A 19,166-nucleotide genomic window follows, 5' to 3' on the forward strand; every position below is an offset into this window, starting at 1 on the left:
CACTCGACTTTCATGCTGGCACAGAGGATTTGTGGAAGTTCATGGAGAAGCCAGTTCTGGATCAAACCAGCTAGGAGAGCTATCTGAGGCAAGACACAGGCCCTTAGAAACAAGACTGTTTGTACTCTTAAATCTTAGTGTGGGGCTTGTTTGTTACACGGCATTATGGCTGCACTAGCTGACTCATACACCTCTGTTGTTTTCAGCCACTGAGATTAGGAAGTTATTACTGGAGCATAATGTAGCCTGCTCAGATTGGTGTCAACATTAGCACCTGCCAACTAATGGCCACTCTGTAAGTGGCAGCTGTCACAATGATTAGTATTTACTGAGACATCCTGTCTGAAGAACCATCATTCTTTTGAAGGCGGTGCCCACCGCTCTACCTGCTTTCAAAGGAGCGTTTTCCATCATACATCTCTGAAGTTCTCACTGTTAATAACCACACATTACCGACACAGACACTGAGATGAGGCAGGAGAGGTGACCAGAGCTCACATCAAAATTCTCACCTGTCCTAGCTGTTTGACTTAAGCCCTCAGTTTTTCCACCTGTAAGGTGGAATAATATCAATTTCATCTGGGCGGGGCTGTTCGTAGCTGTAATCCCAGCCTTCCCAGGGTGAGGCAGAGAGCTCTCCTTGAGTTTGAGGCTGGACTGGACTGCATCATGAGGCTGTCTCAAACGGCAGCAGCAAAGCAGCACATCCACTTCACGGAGCTGTGGTTGTGAAGTGATGAGAAAATATAAAATCCTTAGCGGGATACCCCTTAATATAAAGCAGGGGCTACTTGATTTTCTTTTTCCCTCTGCTTTGTAAAAGGGCAGGAGCCCAGGCTGACAGCCCCCCATGTCCCTCCATTCCTCTGATACCTTCTCCCTCCATCCCTCCACCCCCCCCTTCCTTCTTTACTGAGTCTCACTGTGTGGCTCTGGCTGGCCTCAAAAACATACACCACCACACCTGACACATACTGGGATGAAGGCAAAAGCTATTATACCGGGTTGGGTTTTCCTGTTTGTTTTTGAGACAGTGTCTGGCTATGCAGCCTTAGTTCAGGCTGGTCCTGAACTCATGATCCTTCTACCTCAGCCTCAGCTTATGCTACCACATAGGGACCCTCTCCTCTTTGAATTGGGTCCAAGGGTCAGAAAAGAACACTGAGACTCATACTGTTTACAACCCACCTTCCCACGATGCACCTGGTCACAAGGAATAAGGTTTGTACTGTTGATCTGTTTTAATTTACAGGCAGATGGAGGAGAGCTGCAGGGCTCTTCAAATTACATACTTCTTGGTTCTTCACTCTCCCCTGCCAGGAGGGTAAGGGGCTGGAAGGCAGTCTGCCCGGCGCAGGAAGTAGAGGTAGAAGGCTGAGGGGACCTCAGCCCCTGCCTTGGTGTGGCAGGCACTCTCTGTAGCACAGCCCCTTGTGGCAAATTTCGTGTTGATAATACCTATGATGATATTTCGGAATGGAGTCAACACACACATACATTCCACTAACATTCACACACACACACACACACACACACACACACACACCACCACCACCACCACCACCACCACCACCACCACCACCATCATCACTATCATCCAGTACTCTGGAACTTCCTCATCACCTGTAATGGGAAAGTATGGATCTCTATTTCTGAGACACTGCCCTCCCCAATCAAAGTCTAAGCACCGCTCACCAGCCTGCACATTGCCAGCAAAATAGATGCAGTGTGTTTCCCGGCCCACGCAGCGGGCTGCCTGGCTCCCTGGACAAGTCTCCTGGAAGGGCGCAATGCAGGAGGGACACATCAGCCCATTTTCCGTCCGATTGTTCCGGGGAGCTGTGAAGGAAGATGTTGTATAAAGCAGGTTGGAAGGCTTGTTACCCTAACACCCTCTGAACTCTGGGCAACAGGAGTTAGTTGGTGGCGTTTGCAGGTAAGGAAATGGAGGCCCGGAAAGGCTGTCCAGATATCACTGGACAGGCACACTGTTGTTGAGGCAGTACTTACGGGTTACAGAGCCTCTGTTGCAGCCATCGCTTTGACAGCAGTGGGCGTTGGACACCATGTAGTCATTGGGACTCATGGTGGTCGACACGAAGCCCGAGTAGCAGTCTTTGAACTTCATGCAGGCCTTGAAGGTGTTCACTGACTTTCGGCCCTCTGCAGAGTAGGGTGCAGGAGTGGAGGGAAGGTGGTGCTGTCAATCACTCCCTCCCCAGCCCTCCCATTTCTCTCCAGATCACCATGGCCTCCTCAGGCATCTGAACTCACATGCACATACAAACGTATAGGCAAATACACGTATACATACATTAAAATAAGCTTCCGAGACAGGGTCTCACTATGTAGCTTTGACTGTCCTGCAACTCACTGTAAACCAGGCTGGCCTTGAACTCACAGAGATCCGCTTGCCTCTGCCTCCCAGGTGCTGGGATTAAAGGTGTGTGCTACCATACTTGGCTAAAATAAGTAAAAATTTTAAAGTGTCTATGACTTTAAGCCTGGAAGCCCTCGTCAGCCTCCTGGTCAGCACTGTGAGCTCCACCGGAGGTGGCTGTAACTGGCTGTCAGCCTGCGTGCTCTCTCCTAATGAAAAGGGTCCACAAGGTGAATATGCCAGGAAGGCTGTGGGAACAGTAGTGAGCTGTTGGAGTGAGATATGGAGACACCATTGTCTTTGGGGTAGGAAAGCTAGTCCTTCCGAAAGCGTATGAAGAAGGCTCCAATGAACGCCCTTTTCACATTGACTGACGTGTTGGGATGGTGGGAGCAGGTCTGTGGGCGGATGCTTGTTTGTTAGCAGACATCACAAAAGAAGAATTGTCCAACTTGCGATCTAGCCTTGGCTATAACAATTCTCTAAGACGCCTTGCCATCAGAGGGGCTATGTACATGCTTGCAGAAGCTACGGTGCAATCGGAACTTTGGGCTACAGTTTCCTGTTAGGGTCTTACAGGTTGCACGATGGTACACAACTCTGTGCGGCTGACCCATTGGGTGTTTCGTTATTGCGGCTGTGCCACTGGCAAAGCCAGGCAAGCTGTGAGGACAGGAATGGAAGCGCATCGGGTGAGAGACACAACTTGCCGGGATGTTGTTAAAGACCTTGAAAATATAGTTCGCATGGTACACGATGAAGCTGAGGATAAAACTCTTGAACAAGAGCTCAGCTTCAGCCAGGCGGTGGTGGCGCACGCCTTTAATCCCAGCACTTGGGAGGCAGAGGCAGGTGGATTTCTGAGTTCTAGGCCAGCCTGGTTTACAAAGTGAGTTCCAGGACAGCCAGGACTACACAGAGAAACCCTGTCTCGAAAAACAAAACAAAACAAAACAAAACAAAACAAAACAAAACAAAACAAAAGCTCAGCTTCCTGAATGAATTAAAGGAAGACATGGAATCCCCACAGCTGTAAGGAAGGAGCCAGAGGGGACAGGCTGAGGAGTCACAGGGGACTGACTCCCTGTGACTATGAGTTATACGTGACTGTGAGCCAAATCAAAAGATAAAGCCCACGCACTGCACGCCAGCCCCGGCCAGTGTGGTAAGAAGCCAGCTCTCAGGATCCGTTCTTTTCTGTCACCTTGTGAAACTCAGATCCTCTACACCAGGGCCTCCACCTGCTGCGCCATCTTGCTGGACCCCTAGCAGCTCAGAAAGGCCACATCCACAATCTACCTTAGTGCATGGTGGCTTGTGGATAGCCATCCCCTCCTTGTCTGACCTGGCTCCACCCATTCCTCTCAATCCCCTGTGGCTGTGGATACAAGTCCTTCCTAAGTCACCTAAGGCCACCCCTGTGTCTGTGCGTCTATGTGAGATGATCTCTTCCTATCTTCATGATATTGTGCCCCCCCCCCATTGTCTTTCCCAATAAAATCCAAGATGCTTGCCTCCCTTCTGGCTTACAGTACTCGAATCTCTCTCCTACGTTCTTCTCTGGTCACCCTCACCACACAGCTGCTGCTGGGTGTGTAGGACAAAGTCAGCCTTCGATCCCACCTTCCATTCACACCTGCACTCGGCTTAGGTATGTCAACCTTCCGTTCACACCTGCACTCGGCTTAGGTATGCCAACCTTCCGTTCACACCTGCACTCGGCTTAGCTATGCCAACCTTCAAAGATGACTCAGGGCTGGAGAGATGGCTCTGTGGTTGAGAGCACTGCTCTTCCTAGATGACCAGATTCAATTCCCAGCACCCACACGGCAGCTCACAACTGTCTGTAACTCCAGTTCCAGGGGATCTGACACTTTCATACCAATGCACATAAGATAAAATTAATTATTAATTATTAAAAAAGAGAGATGACCGTCAGAACTGTACACACCACACACCACACACACACACACACACACACACACACACACACTTTTAATGTTAGAAAGGTCATGGAAAAAGGCACAGCCTTCCTTTGTTACAACCTTCAGAGTCCCCCTCTCAGCTGGGAATCACTCGTCCTGTAACTAATGCTCTCTCTTTCCACTGAGGATGAACACCCACCTGCTCTTCCTTATTTTCACCTGTGAGGCCTGGGGTGCTCTCTTTGATTTAGGCCAGGCTCTCCCAATGTACTTCTGGGCCTCCCTACTCCCCTCCTCTCCCTTCTTCCCTACTCTTACCCCACTCCTCCACACCTCTTTCTTGCCTTCTTTGCTCTCTCTCATCCCCCTCCTCCCCTCCCATCCTCCCCTCTTGTCTTTCCCTTCCTTCACCCTTCCTCCTCTCCCTCTCCATCTCTCCCCCTTCCTCTCTTTCTCTTCCCCCTTCTTCTTCCTCTCCCTCCTCCTTCTCTTTTTCTGCACTCTCTACCTCCTCTTTCTTTTTCGCTTGTTTTTAAGTCGGTCTTGCTGTGCAGCCCAGGCTGGCTTCAGAGCTCTGACTATCTTGCTCATCACCCCATCCCGGCATCTCTACTTTCTCTAGGTTTACTTGCTCCATCCCTCAGGGTTATGGTCTCTCTCCCATCAGGCATCTGCTTTCTGTTTTCTTCTGACCCTAACACCATCTTCCATCCTGTCTCTCTGGGCTTCTGTCCCACCCCTACTCTGCCCTTCCCTTGTGCTCAGCAGATTTGCTTAAGAGTACAAACTGCACTTCCAGAAAATCCAAATGCAGCTCGTATCACCGGTACCTCAAAACTGCCTGAAACTTTTGCTTCAAGGGATCTTTCTCTTCTAGGCTTCGTAAACACTGTGCTCTCTCGCATAGCATCCCCCCATACAAATAATTATTTACAAATAAAATTTTTCTTTAAAAAAACACTCTTTTCCTCCTGCTAGTTTTGTGTGTGTGTGTGTGTGTGTGTGTGTGTGTGTGTGTGATCTCATAGTTACCTCACCAAGCTCCCCACCTCAAGTTTTATTTTATGTATATGGGAATTTAGCCAACATGTGTGCCACAAGTGTGCAATGCCAGTGGTGACCAGAAGAGGGCGTCGGGTCCCCTGAGACTTTAGTTACAGACCATTGTGAGCCACTGTGTAGGTATTGGGAATTGAACACGGGTCCAGTGAAGTTGACTGACACTTCATCTCTTCTGGGCCTCCCTACTCCCCGCCTCTCCCTTCTTCCCTACACTTACCCCACTCCTCCACACCTCTTTCTTGCCTTCTTTGCTCTCTCTCATCCCCCTCCTCCCCTCCTGCCCTCCTCTCTTCTCCCTTTCCCTTTCTTCAGCCTTCCTTCCTACTCCCTCCACCTCTCCCTTCCTCCTCTCCCTCCCCATCTCAACCCTCCCCTGATTTTCTTTCTACATTTCACTGTGACTATCCCCACCTACGGGGATACAGGTCCCTCCCAGCCCCCTTGGCTGAAGCCACACCCTCCTACTTGTGCTGGACTCGCTCGTGAGGACCACGCATGCGTCTTTGCCGGCTTCACAGGTCTTCATCTTCCCGCTGCATGTGTGCCCCGAGTCTTTGCATACCTCACAACTTAGAGGGCACCCTGCAGCAAGGAGAGCAGAGAACAGGGTATGTGCGCATGGCTAGGATGGTCTTCAGACCGTGACTTGGGCTTGGGAGCTCACAGGGGACGAGGAGAGGTGACTTTTCGGGAGGGACCGGGCTCTTTCTTGTTTTTCATGGGTGGGACACTGAGAACTGTTCAGGGAACTGTCCCGAGTCGAGGAAGCGGTGGCGATGCCAGTGAAGTGGCGTTCAGGGCGGGAAATGACTCTACCACAGAGCCTGGTTTATTTAATAATTACAAGGCTTGGGGACTTTGGATGCCAGGGTCCCCTGAGCAAGCTCAGAGGCAGGGAGGGGTCGTGGCAGAGGTGTCTATGGAGCTTTTGTAAAATTTCAGGTCCAGCTGGTTCTTGGGGTGTGGAACTCACCTCCCTTAGGAAGGTACCACAGAAGTCTGGTAGTCAGGCAGGGGTACCTGACTCTGAGGTCTGTGTCCTAAGTTTGAAAGGGAGACTGGGGCCCAGAGGGATCACTGGCATGAGTTCCTTGGTCCTAACAGAGGAGGAACCTAGCCATTTGGGTCACAGAGACAGTGAAGCTGGCTTGGAGTACTGTGTCTAAGTAGAGGATTAGGATAAGGGTCTGAATCCCTGTAGATCCAGAGACAAAGGCCATCTCTCTCCTTCTTACTAATTTTAAAGTTTGCCTTTGATGGTCAAGCTCTCTCATCTGCTTTCCTGGAATTCAGATGCCATGTTTTGAGGCCCTTCTTAGGGGACAGACCATACAGGGCCCGTCAAGCCTTCTCAGACCCCAGATAACCTCCTCTTTACGCTCCTAAATCTGATTTCTCAGAATAGCTCCCTCTTGAGGACATTGCTCAATGACCTCTGAGGTACCAGGAAGAGGGCCAGGTCCCTTTGTCACTTACCGAGACCCAGGAGGGTACACAGCAGTGTGGAGGCCAGCAGGAAGGTCCTGTGTCTTCTAGACAGAGTCATGGTGTGTGAACCTGTAGTCCCAGGTCCTTGGCCCTTATAGGAAGCTGGGGAAGGGCGGGTCTGGTCCCACCTTCACCCTGGGGTGAGAAATAGCTGAGCTCAGAACCCATGGCAGTCTTCCACAGCCTCCGGGTCAGAGCCACTGTGCCACCATCCACAAGAAAACTGAACAACTGGGACCCAGCCCTTTCCTGTTCCGCGGCCCAAATTTCTTCCACCTGGACCCAGAAGCTCACTTATGTACTCAAGCACTTCTTTTTTAATTGTTGTTGTTCACAAATCTTAAGGTAGGAGTTGGGTCATTTGATTCCCTGAGGGTGCAGAACAACTTTGGAGACTGGCATCCCCTCTTCTCCTTTCCCAAGGAGGGCACCCAGCGTGGGTTGGGTCCTAACCTGGTAGCACCCAGCATGTCTAGGCTCGTCCTGCGGGGGCCGGGCGGCTTGTCGCCTTTCCTTTCTCTTTCGTGTGCCTGCCTCACCCTCATGCTTCTGTATTCGAGCTGTGTCCAGCTCCAACCCCACCCAGGGATGTGCCCCTGGGTCTTGAGGGGATCGAACAAAAGAGGTCCTGTCAGCAGACAGAGACGAACGAAGATGGCGACAAATGCTTACGGGGCATTGGAAAACAAGGTATTTGTGGAGGCACGCTATGCTCTTCGTGAGCGCACGCGAGTATACGGTGCATAATTTGTATTTAAGATCTTTCTCCCTCTCTTTTGGTGTCAGATCAAGAGCTAAGAGAGGTTTGAAATCTCTGTCGGCCATCTGTCTATTATCTGTCTGTCAATGTCTGTCTGTCTGTCTGTCTGTCTGTCTGTCTGTCTGTCTGTCTGTGTGTGTGTGTGTTTGGCGGGAGCAGGGGAACAGAGCTGTTTGCATCAACAGGTGGAGGAGATCTTATTTCAAGCAGGATGCAGGCTTTGGGAAACTCTCAGCTAGCTTCAGTGTTTCTAAGTAAGGCTTCGGTTTGGTTGGTGACCTCACGGTCCAATGAACAGAGCAAATTTCACGGAGGACCCAATCACTGAGGCCTCTCCTGTTGCTAGGCTCCCGGGAAGCGAGTCTCCACGTTATCCCCGCAGAGAGGCCGGAGAGTGGTGGAATCAGAGAGAGGCGGGGCCGGAGGGGAACGCTTGTTGCTAAGGGAAACCGGCGCTTCGCTCGTCGAGAGGCCCAACCGAGCATGCGTAGTGTTGACGTGCGCGCCGGCGCGCCGCGGTTTGAAAGGCCCGAGCCTCTCGCGCTTGCGCACTGAATCCCGTGCCGGGCGCGCTTCCCCCAACCTTCTCCAGGGCCCCCCGGAGCTGGAACCCTTCTTCTTCAGTCTCTGCTCGGTCGGGCGTCCACGGGCGTGGACATGCCGGAGATCAGCCTCCGCCACGTCGTGTCCTGCAGCAGCCAGGACTCGGTGAGGGGCTGACGTGGGGCAGCGGGGACACAGGGGCTTCCCGAGGGAGGCTGAGGACTTTGGAAGCGCGAGGGAAACTTCGTGGGATTCTGAGGCGGGGTGCGGGTGGGGTTTCCAGAGGCTGGACGCATCGGGCAATTAGGGGAGCTTGGGGCCATTGTGGTGAGTAAGGAAAAGGGGAGGCCCTGGGAAGTTCGAACTGTGAAGAAAAACTCGGTGTGAGGAAAACTTGAGACAGGTTGTGTGTGTTTGTGTGTCTGTGTGTGGTGGGACCGGCGTGAAGTCAAGTGTGAAGTCGGCGACCTCTTGGGAGTTTAAAAAATTCAAAAGTTGTTTTTAAAATTCAGTTTTATTTAAAGAACTTCCACCTTTCCACCCTTGTTTGCAGACCCATTGTGCTGAAAACCTTCTCAAGGCCGACACTTACCGGAAGTGGCGGGCAGCCAAGGCAGGAGAGAAGACCATCTCTGTGGTCCTACAGGTGATACTGCCCTCTCCCGCCTCCTCATCCCCGGGGCTGTGAGACCCCAACTCACATTCTGTTGCCAGCTGGCTGTAGGTTGAGTTTTCCGCGGTAGCGAGCTTGCTCAGCTAACTTGCTGGAGAAAGGGCTTTGAAATCCCTGTGCCCCCTGAGTAGGTTGATTCTACTTCTGGGCCTCAGTTTCATCAGCTGGGACTGTGTCAACCATTACTGTTTCCAGTGTCCTCGGGGCCAGAAGGTGACCATGAAGAGTATCTCCATAAATCAGTTTCATTGTAAAGATGACAACCATGGAGGGGCTGATGCCTCAGGCCTGTAATCCAGGTTGCTTGGGAAATTGAGATAGGATCACAAGTTCAAGGCCAGCCTGGACTACTTAGAACCAGTCTCAAAACTGAAAAGTACCCTCAGGAGGACTGTTAACATAGGATTAGGCAGATAGCTCAGCTGTACAGGGCTGGCCTGGAACATGTCAGACCCTTGGTTCCATCCCTAGCACCACAATAATAAATGAATGAAACAGATGTAGGGAGGGGACATTTTGTTTGATTGGTTTTATTGTTCTGTTTGTGAGATAGGTTCTCTCTACAGAGCCCTGGCTGTCCTGGAACTCGCTCTCTAGACCAGGCTGGCCTTCAACTTACAGAGATCCTCCTGCCTCTACCTTCAGAGTGCTGGGATTAAAGGCATGGGCCACACTGCCCTACTGCCTTTTAAGATTTTTTAAAATTAGAACTAGTCTTGAATTCCATCTGGGGCAGAGGAGTCCAGGTGGATACCATCATGCCAAGCATCTCTCTGTCTGCATTTTCTCCATTTAGCTTCCAACTCACACACATACACTCAGTACTGTGTAGGCTAGGCAAGAGGTTACTAATGGAGCCATGTCCCCAGTTCTGGCTGACATCTTTCTGACTGCTTTTTATTTTAAGCTGGTCAGTGGTGATGCACACCTTTAATCCCAGTGCTTGGGAGGCAGAAGCAGGTGGATCTCTGGGTTTGAGGCCAACTGGTCTACAGAGTGAGTTCCAGGCCAGTCATGGTTACATAGAGAAGCGCCGGTTGGGGGTTGGGGCAGTGGGGTTGTTTCTGACAGGTACAGAAATTTGAAGAAGGGGCTACAGAGATGGCTCAGTGGTTAAGAGTGCAAACCAGTCTCCCAGAAGACTGAGTTCAGTTCTTAGCACACATGTCTGATGGCTTACAACAGCCTGTAGGCCGAGCTCCAAAGGATCTGATACCTCTAGTCTCTGGGGCTTCACCTTCCTTTCATACACATATTAAAAACAATAAAAACGTATCTTTAAGAAACATCAGTGGGAGAAGAAAATTAGATGCTTTTAAGCACCTGCCCATTGCCAGGTGGGTGTTGGCCTCCATGGTTTTCTGAGTGTCCTATCGTAAAGGCCTTGGTTACCACTCACAAATGGCAGTGCCAAGACTCAGTCCACACTTGAGTGTGGGTGCTCTGACAACCTCGTCAGCCCCCAGCCACCGCCACCACCACCATTATAACTGTTGACCTCTTCCCCTCCTCCCCAGAGTGCCGTGGTCCCCGATGAATGTGGGTCACTGGCTTTCCTTGGTGCTCGCCACATTCCTCAGTTCTGTGTAGAGAAGGACTTCAGTGGGGACAAACAAGGTTGACTCGACAGTTTCTATATTTAACATATTCTTGGCCTCTTTCTTGCTGAGTTGTTCTGGCTTACAGAATGTTTTGAGGATTATAGACATTTTCAAAAAACAAATAATCACGAATCCATGACATTTTCTGGCCAATTTTAGGTGTTTATGCATTTTTATGATCCTTAATGAAAGACTGGTAATGAAAACTAACATTATTCACCATTATAACTTGCCAGTCAGCAGCCTTCACACCTCACATGGCTTGATTCATTCGGTCCTTGTAAAGCCCTGTGACCTACAGACTGTCATTATCTCCATTTTATAGATAAGGAAACCAAGGCCCAGAGAAATTATGAAACCAAGCACCTGTGTTTTAAACTGTGAGAACTGAGTTGCTTAGCATTTAGTTTGGGGATCTGGATTCAAATCCTAGCTCTTACTCACTCTGACCTCAGGCAGATGTTTTTAATTTCTCTAAACATACCCATTGAAAATAAAGACACCCAAGGCAGGGGTGGTTGTTAAAGCCTGGTGACATAATGTCTGCAGAAGTGCTCTGTCTACATGTGGGAGTTGGGATAAAGGGAGGGGTTGCTGATTTCATTATGGGATGTTGATTCTTCAGGCCTTGCTTAGCATCAGGTGACCCCCCCCCCCGCCCCCTGATCTCTCTATACTGTGGGAAATGACGTTCAGTTCTATGAGTGGTGGGAACCAAAGCAAAGTCCAGGGTCCCGAGGAGGCTCATTGGGGGAGGGTCCTCGTGGCCAGGCCTGACAACCTACGCTCCGTCATGTCATTGACTCCACTTGGAGAGCATTGACCCACACAGCTTGTCTCTGACTTCCTCATGCACAGGACACGTGCGCACCCCCACCAGTGTACAGCAAATAAATACATGTTTGGCTGAAGAGACACTCAGTGGGTAAGAGCACAGGCTGCTCCTTCAGAGGACCTGGGTTTGATTACCAGCATCCATACGGTGGTTTGTAACCATTTGTAACCACAAATCCAAGGGATCAGATCTCCTTTCCAGCCTCCGAGAGGCAAAATACCCGGCAAAACACCCATGTGCCATAAAGATAAAATTTTTAAGTGTTTAAGAAAGCATGGGAGGCAACTAGAGGTCCTGTGCAAACCAGGACACAATGGTGTTGACCGTGGTACTCGGAGGACACATGTGCCATTTCTTAGCCTAGTGGCTAAGGTCAAGGGTCTAGAGTAGCATCATTTGTTCCCTCATTCGCTTATTCCACAGGTGTGCGTCTAAGCACTTGCTGAACGTGGACACTCTGTGCTCCTGGGTCTGTACAGCTGTGGGCAGCAGGTGATGGCCATATTCATACCTGGAGACTTGCCTAGCATACCCCAAGCCCTGGCTTTAACCCCAACACTCCATAAATTGGTAGTATTGCTTTCGGTCTGTCATTCCAGTACTCAAAGCAAGAGGGTCAGAAGCTCAAGGTCATCTGCTATATAACAAGTTTGAGGTTAGCCTGAGCTACATGAGACCCTAGTATAAAAGGCTGACAAAAGCTCAGTGAATTGACTCTGCATCAGGCCATGAGACATGAATACTGGAGGAAGTTGGGCAGGGTGAGTAGTGTATCCAGCCAGAGATGTTATGGTCAGGTTTTTATTTAAATATGAGGTCTCATGACTTTTTTGAAAATTATTTTTAGTTGAGTATGGTGGTGTACGATTGTAATTCCAGTACTGGGGAGGGAGAGGCAGGTGGATATCTGTGAATTCAAGACCAGCCTAGTCCACAGACTGAGGTCTATAACAGCCAGGTCTACGTAGTGAGACTGTTTCAAACCATGTCCCCTTCCCCCATTTAAAAAAGATTTATTTTATATGTATGCATGTATATCATGATGTGCATGCCTGGTGCTTTCGAGGTCAGAGAAGGGCATTGGATCCTTGGAACTGGAGTGAGGAATGGTGGTGTGAGCCGGGTGGATGCTGGGAACCAAACCCTAGTTCTCTACAGAGCAGTAAGTGCCCACTGGTGACTTTTAAAACTTTTTTTTGTTTGTTTTGGTGGTAGTTTTTGAGATGGTCTTTCTGCAGAGCCCTTGGTGGAACTTGCTATGAAGACCAGGCTGGTATCGAACTCAAGGAGATCCACCTGCCTATCTTCTGAGTGCTGGGGTCAAAGTTGTGAAACCTTTTTTTAAAACTACATTTAACATTGTGTGTGTGTGTGTGTGTGTGTGAGAGAGAGAGAGAGAGAGCCCCCACCACTGCTCATGTTTTATTTTTAGAGGTCAGAGGGCACTTGCAGGCATCACTTTTCTTCTACTCTGGGTTTCCAGGCCAGCATCTTTGCTCACTGAGCTGTCTCTGCAGCCTGGAGTCTAGTAACTGAGCAAAAGAAAATATTCATCCACAGGGAAGGGACTGAGATGTCAGCGGGTTGTGTCTGTCTGGCACATGAAAGGTAGCTACGTCAAGGAGGTCGGAGAGCAGAAGGACCAGGGCTTCACCAGGGCCTCTGCAGATGAAAGATAGGATCCTACTCAGGTCTGTACAGATTCCTTCTTGTTCCTGCTGAGAGTAAACAGGAGGACCAGGCTCAGAAGCAGAGGTCAGCACCATTAGAGCCCATCACAGCAGAGACCCCTGGGAAAATCCAATTGCATTTGGCTCTTGCCAGTTTGTGGGTAACTAAGTTCATCCAGTGTTAGCGTTGGTTCCTTTTCAGTGACAACAAGGAAGAGATTTCTGGACACAAAGACAATAGACTCTTGTGTGCTCACCCATTTCCCTATGTGTTCTCTAAACACGGTTACACAACGTTGCTATTGCTACACAGGGCTCAGCTCTCTTGTATCAGCTCCACACACCTCTTTTTTTTTTTTTTTTTTTTTGTGATCCTCTTTGTCAGCTGTGGCTACTCTGTGCCCGACTGGTCACCTGCTTCCAGACTGGGAGTTCAATCTCTTTGCCAGCCCCACCTGGCCTGGAGGGGACTCTGGGATAGGTCCAGTTGGAATACTGGTGTATCATCACCTGAGTGTCAGCAGTACGATGTAACACATCATACGTGCTTTGTTCTGTTATTGTTTGAGCCAGGGTCTTAACTGTGTAATACAGCCCAGGCTGGCTCCAAACCTGTGATCCCCTGCATCACATGTGTGATCCCCTGCATCACGTGTGTGATCCCCTGCATCACGTGTGTGATCCCCTGCATCACGTGTGTGATCCCCTGCATCACGTGTGTGATCCCCTGCATCACGTGTGTTGGGATTTCAGATATGAGCCATTATAGTTGGTGTGATTTTTTTTTCATTTTTTTCTCATTTTTGTTTGTATGTTTAAGATTTATTTTATGTATTTACCATTGCTTTCTTCAGACACACCAGAAGAGGGCATCAGACCCCATTGCAGGTGGTTATGAGCCACCACGTGGTTGCTGGGAATTGAACTCAGGACTTCTGGAAGAGCAGTCAGTGCTCTTAACTGCTGAGCCATCTCTCCAGCCCTTTTTTCTCATTTTAAAAGATTCATTTATTTATGTATGCACATCTGCACACCAGAAGAGGGCACTGGATGTTGTGGAACTACCATGTGCTGGGAACTGAACTTGGGACCTTTGAAAGAACTTTGCACTGGAAGCCAGTGCTCTTAACCACTGAGCCATCTCTCCAGCCCCCCTTGTTTGATTTTGAGACAGGGTCCTACTATATAAGTATAGCCAGTTTAGAACTCAGTATGTGTACCAGGCTGGCCTTGGACATACACAGATTTTCCTGCCTGTTTTCTGAATGCTAGGATTAGAAGCACACACCACCAGACCTAACAGATTTTTGTTTTATGCGTATGGGTATTTGTCTGCATGTATGTTTGTGCATATGCCTAGTCCTTGAAGAGGCCAGAAGAGGGCATCAAATCTCCTGGAACTGGAGTTACCGATGGTTGTGAGGTGCTGTGTGGATGCTGGGCATCAAGCCTGAGTCCTCTGGAAGACCTTAGTGCTTTTACCTGCTGAGCTATATCCCACTGGGGGATTCTAGGCAGGGGCTCTACCACTGAGCCACGCCCCCAGCCCCTCACTGGGGGATTCTAGGCAGGGGCTCTACCACTGAGCCACACCCACAGCACTTAAGTGTTTTGGGAAAGACATTCACTGTGTGTAGCTCAGCCTGGCCTTGCCCTGTGATCCTCCTGCTTCTTCTATAGAGTGCTGATATTGCTGGTGTGTACCACTGTCCTGATAAGTGTTACTAGTATCATTTTGAGACAGGGTCTTACTCTGTACCTCAGGCTGGCCTGGAGCTCCTTGTGACCTCCTGCCCCTGCCTCTTGCATTCAAGGTCATCAGTCTCCTTACTGAGCCTTTTCTCCAGCTCCTCCCTCTCTCTTTTAACTACTGCATACAGGACAGATTTTCAAATAGCCAACTCTCAGAGCTTTGCCTAGTTTCTGTGGCCGTTCAGTATCATGCACTCTGTGTGCATAGGAAAATTCAAAAATTACAAACAAACGTGCAAGAATACCAGGGTTGTTTGTGCTGTCCACTTGGTATGTTGCCTGCTTAGCATACATAGTATTCTGAGTTTGATCCCTGGCATTGCATTAACCTGGGAAGAGAAGGAGATGGATCCAAAATTGGGACATTGTTGGTTATATGGAAGGTTTGAGGGTAGCTTGGGATAGTTGAGTCCCGGTGGTGGGGGTGGGGTATATACGTATTTATATACAAGTTGGAGCCACAGGTATGGCCCAGTAGTGGTGGAGAGAGATAAACCAGGCTAAGGAATAGAGGGACCTCTTGTGGGAGATGACAGATGCAGCTTTGTTTGGTCTGAGGCATTGACATCTGAATCTAGGTCAGAAAGGCTTGAGCAGTGTTGAGGTGTCAGGTGTGAAGCCTGTTCCCGGTTCTGGGGTGCAGGTGCGAAGGCCCTGAGCAGGAGGCCTCAGCTTTTATTGGATATAAGATAGGTGATGTAACTGGAGAATGAGCACACAGGATGTTTTTGGGCTCGGTATCCAGAAGGGTCTATGCTGGCCTGCATTCTCTCCATGCAGTAGTGCTGTGGGCCCAGGAACGAGCACTGTGACAGCTGGCTGGTTTTCTCTTGGGCTTTGCCTACATAGCTGTGGTATAACCACTTCCTGCCCGAGGCTGCTGTCTAATTGCAGCACCTGCACTGGTAGGAGAGTAGGTCTTGCATTGTTTCCTCAGTTACAGATGTGAGCACTCAGTTTCGCAGTTTCGCTTTGTTTTCTTTTGTGGTGCTGAATATTGAACCAGGATCCTGTACAGGTTAGACAAGCACTCACCATTGCCCCACATCCCCAGACCCCTCTCTTTGAAAGAGTCTTGATGAATTACTCGTGTTCTTGAACTTGCTCTGTGGCTCATGCAGGCCTTGACTTCTGGATTCTCCTGCCTTTACCTACCAAGTCATTGGGGTTGCAGGCCTAACTGGCTGCCCTTGTGACTTTGGGGCATCTTAGCTTCCTGTGGAGGGACGCCACTGGGACTCTCCTTTTTCACCTGAGAAAACTGCCCCCTTGGAAACATTGCCTGTAGTTTAGAAATGTCAGGGCTGGGTTTGAACACAGACCACTTTGCTTAAGTCAAGGCTCCGTCCTGCTATGGAGCTGTGGTGCCCTGACTGGTCTGGTAGAGCAGAAGGGAACAGCAGACGGTTCCAGAGCAGAGGAGCACCATGTTGGGTGGAAGTACACAGGCAGATAAAAATTTGTTTTTGCTATAAAAAACATTTATTTTAAGTATGTGTTTGAGGGGTAGGTGCCTGTTGGTGCAGACGCCAGAGGCACTGGGTCCCTCGGGACCTGGGGTTACAGGATGTTCCAAACCTCTTGTGGGTGTGAAGAGCTCTAACAGCTGAGCCACCTCTGCACCCCTGACCTCCTGCAGTTACAGCCAGGCTGCTCTCACTTAAGGCCACCAGGGAAAACCATGTATTTTTATTGAGCCTCCCAGACCTGTGACTCCACGTGTACAGAGGCAGCCCCTAGCTGAGTGAGCAGGGGCCTTATAAAGGAAACAGCCACAAGTTTGGTAGGTCCCGTTGACGTAGCTGTGATGGCTGTTAGCAAGCATGACACGAGTGAACTTTTAATAAGATGAGGGCACAGCTGTACCACCGTGGTGTCACTGAAGTGGAACAATGCGGTGAGCTACGGTTCCCGGGAAGAGCTGTACAGTTATACAGGAAGAGTGTCCTGACCTGTTCTAGCCCGATTGAGCCACGTCAGGCTTGAGCTCATGTGTTTTTCTCATTTCAGTGCCTCTACACTGAGTGCTGAAATTACAGGTGTGCTTCATTCAGTATGCTGATTGTGCATGATGGGATCGAACTCAGGGCTTCCTGCTTCCTAGGCAAGCACTCCCGCTGAGCCACATCTGAAGCCAAGACATCTCTGAGGGCTGTAATAGCTCCTCACCTGTTAACATGTAGCATTGCCTGTCCTGGCTGCCCCACACCCACACACCTTTCTGTGTCTTTAGCCTCAGGCTGGAGCCGCAGGTCCTTTGGTGAATGACGTCTTCATAAATAGCTCTTTCTTTCAATGAGTAATGAGCCTGTATCAGGTAATGCTTCTGTTCCTGGATAATAGATTCAGTAGGAAGCCTGGGGCTTTTCTAGGCCAGCACTGACAAAACAACTCTGGTCAAAGGGAAACAGGGACCAGGCAAGGAATCTCCTGCCTGCAATTCTAGCCTCTGAAAGGTAAAGCCAGGAAGATCCCCATAAGTTCAAGGTGTGCCTGGTTATTAAGTGACACCTAACATACACACACACCAAAAGAAAACTACAAGTAAGCATGTGACAGTGGAGCTGAGTGTGGCAGCTCATGCTTGTAAGCCCAGCTTTTGGAGTGTGTGTAGCCTGGACTACAGTGGCTGAGTCTCAAAAAATGAGATGGGGTGGGGGAGGCTGAAGAATTGACTCAGCAATTTTAAGCACTTGTTCTTACAGAGGACCAGGGTTTGATTCCCAGTGTGAACACAGCAGCTCACAAGTACCTTAACTCTAGTTCCAGAGGTTCTGATACTCTCCTCTTGGCCTCTAAGGGGCCAGGAGAGCAGGTGGGACAGAGGCAGACATCCAGGCAAAATGCTCATATGCAAGTGATAAATAAACTTACGAAAGAAGAGGCACCTACAGCCTCGTGTTTGCACTGGATGGCAGTCTCCAAGCTGTCTCAGAGAAACCACTCCTGTCCTTCCTGACCTTTCTGTGGTGCACAGGAGAGCCACTGAGCTGCCTCCAGTCCTTCCCTGACCTTTCTGTGGTGCACAGGAGAGCCACTGAGCGGCCTCCAGTCCTTCCCTGACCTTTCTGTGGTACACAGGAGAGCCACTGAGCTGCCTCCAGTCCTTCCCTGACCTTTCTGTGGTGCACAGGAGAGCCACTGCAGCTGCCTCCAGTCCTTTCCTGACCTTTCTGTGGTGCACAGGAGAGCCACTGCAGCTGCCTCTGACTGTAGCAGCTTCTGGATTCTATATAGTATTTTGTTTCTTATTTAAAAGAATGCTATGCCGGACGGTGGTGGCGCATGGCTTTAATCCCAGCACTTGGGAGGCAGAGGCAGGTGGATTTCTGAGTTTGAGGCCAGCCTGGTCTACAGAGTGAGTTCCAGGACAGCCAGGGCTATACAGAGAAATCCTGTCTCGAAAAACCAAAAAAAAAAAAAAAAAAAAAATGCTATAATTGGTTTCACTCTTTTGTTCACTTATTTTTAATTCTAAAATCTTTTTTAAGATTTATTTATTTATTTTATGTATGTGAGTACATTGTAGCTGTTTTCAGACACACCAGAAGAGGACATTGGATCCCATTATAGATGGTTGTGAGTCACCATGTGGTTGCTGGGAACTGAACTCAGGACGTCTGGAAGAGCAGTCAGTGCTCTTAACTGCTGAGCCATCTCTCCAGCTCTAGTTCTAAAATCTTTAGCTGAACAAAAAATATCCTTAAAACTTTTTTTTATTACATTTTTGGAAGACTAATTTTTGTTTATGTGTATGTATGTGTCTGCATGTATGCCACGTGTACAATACCCAGGGAGGCTAGAAGAACGTGCTGAATTCCCTAGAACCAGTTACTGGTGGCACTGAGCAGCCTGATGTGGGTGCTGGGAACTGAATTCAGTCCCTGTGTAAGAGCAGCATGTGCTCATAACTTCGAGGGTCCAGGTCTCAGGTCTCTTTAGTCCATTTTTATGTAATTTTATTTGAGTGTGTCTTGTGAGCACAAATTCCCGAAAAGATGATGTGTCTGCAGAGACTGGTGGACTGATAAGAATTTCAGTGCCGTGGCAAGAGTGGGACCTTGTTGCTTCAGAGGCCGATTACTTTCTCTTGGGCTGGTTTTAGCTTCAGGCACAGACATTCCTTGCCTCACTCCATCTGAACTAACACCTTGCAATAAGTAAGAACCTCCTAGAAGCATTGAATATAGCGGAACACCAGCTACCACCCAGAGAGCTAAGGATGTCATCAGAGAGCATCCTGGGCCTGTAAAACAGCGCCCCCTTCTGTGCCCACCTCTCTGGTGGACCCATCAGTGTATGTTAAAGTTGCCTTAATTTGGGGGCTAAAGAGATGGCTCAGCAGTTAAGAGCACTGACTGCTCTTCCAGAGGTCCTGAGTTCAATTCCCAGCAACCACATGGTGGCTCACAACCATCTGTAATGGGATCTTTTCTGATGCCCTCTTCTGACATACAGGCATATATGCAAATACAGC

At 49.4% G+C, this 19,166-nt stretch overlaps 2 protein-coding genes across 6 annotated transcripts in view; one reads left to right on the forward strand and one right to left on the reverse strand.

Annotated features, from left to right (window-relative positions):
* Nucleotides 1–1,217: 1,217 nt before the first annotated feature.
* On the reverse strand, nt 1,218–6,996 carry Pinlyp (phospholipase A2 inhibitor and LY6/PLAUR domain containing). The gene is made up of 5 exons (XM_034521543.2): nt 6,844–6,996; nt 5,833–5,949; nt 2,011–2,163; nt 1,696–1,839; nt 1,218–1,458 (listed from the first exon to the last, which is right to left on the reverse strand). The coding sequence occupies exons 1-5, from the start codon at nt 6,911–6,913 to the stop codon at nt 1,304–1,306; spliced, it is 639 nt and encodes a 212-aa protein (XP_034377434.1). The 5' UTR covers nt 6,914–6,996; the 3' UTR covers nt 1,218–1,303.
* Xrcc1 (X-ray repair cross complementing 1) overlaps nt 5,887–19,166 on the forward strand; it is a 29,839-nt gene continuing 16,559 nt past the window's right edge. For 4 of the 5 annotated variants that reach the window (XM_076929490.1, XM_034485513.2, XM_076929498.1 and 1 more), the window contains exons 1-3: nt 5,889–5,975; nt 7,029–8,323; nt 8,712–8,804. In XM_076929490.1, the coding sequence (XP_076785605.1) occupies nt 8,273–8,323; nt 8,712–8,804 (144 nt within the window). In that variant the 5' untranslated portion in view covers nt 5,889–5,975; nt 7,029–8,272. Of the gene's footprint in view, nt 5,976–7,028; nt 8,324–8,711; nt 8,805–19,166 lie in introns of all 5 variants that reach the window. The other variant, XM_076929495.1, reaches the window with a different exon arrangement.

The sequence above is a fragment of the Arvicanthis niloticus genome, chromosome 1 (genome assembly GCF_011762505.2).
Source record: "Arvicanthis niloticus isolate mArvNil1 chromosome 1, mArvNil1.pat.X, whole genome shotgun sequence".
Taxonomy (NCBI): Eukaryota; Metazoa; Chordata; class Mammalia; order Rodentia; family Muridae; genus Arvicanthis; species Arvicanthis niloticus.

Bases quoted from the DNA above. Each gene is read 5' to 3' on its own strand.
- Pinlyp (XM_034521543.2), bottom strand. From the start codon at position 6,913: ATGACTCTGTCTAGAAGACACAGGACCTTCCTGCTGGCCTCCACACTG. The intron at 5,950-6,843 runs GTAAGTGACAAA...TCCTTGCTGCAG, and splicing joins GTGTACCCTCCTGGGTCTCG to GGTGCCCTCTAAGTTGTGAG. The intron at 2,164-5,832 runs GTAGGAGGGTGT...CCTACTCTGCAG, and splicing joins CACGAGCGAGTCCAGCACAA to AGGGCCGAAAGTCAGTGAAC.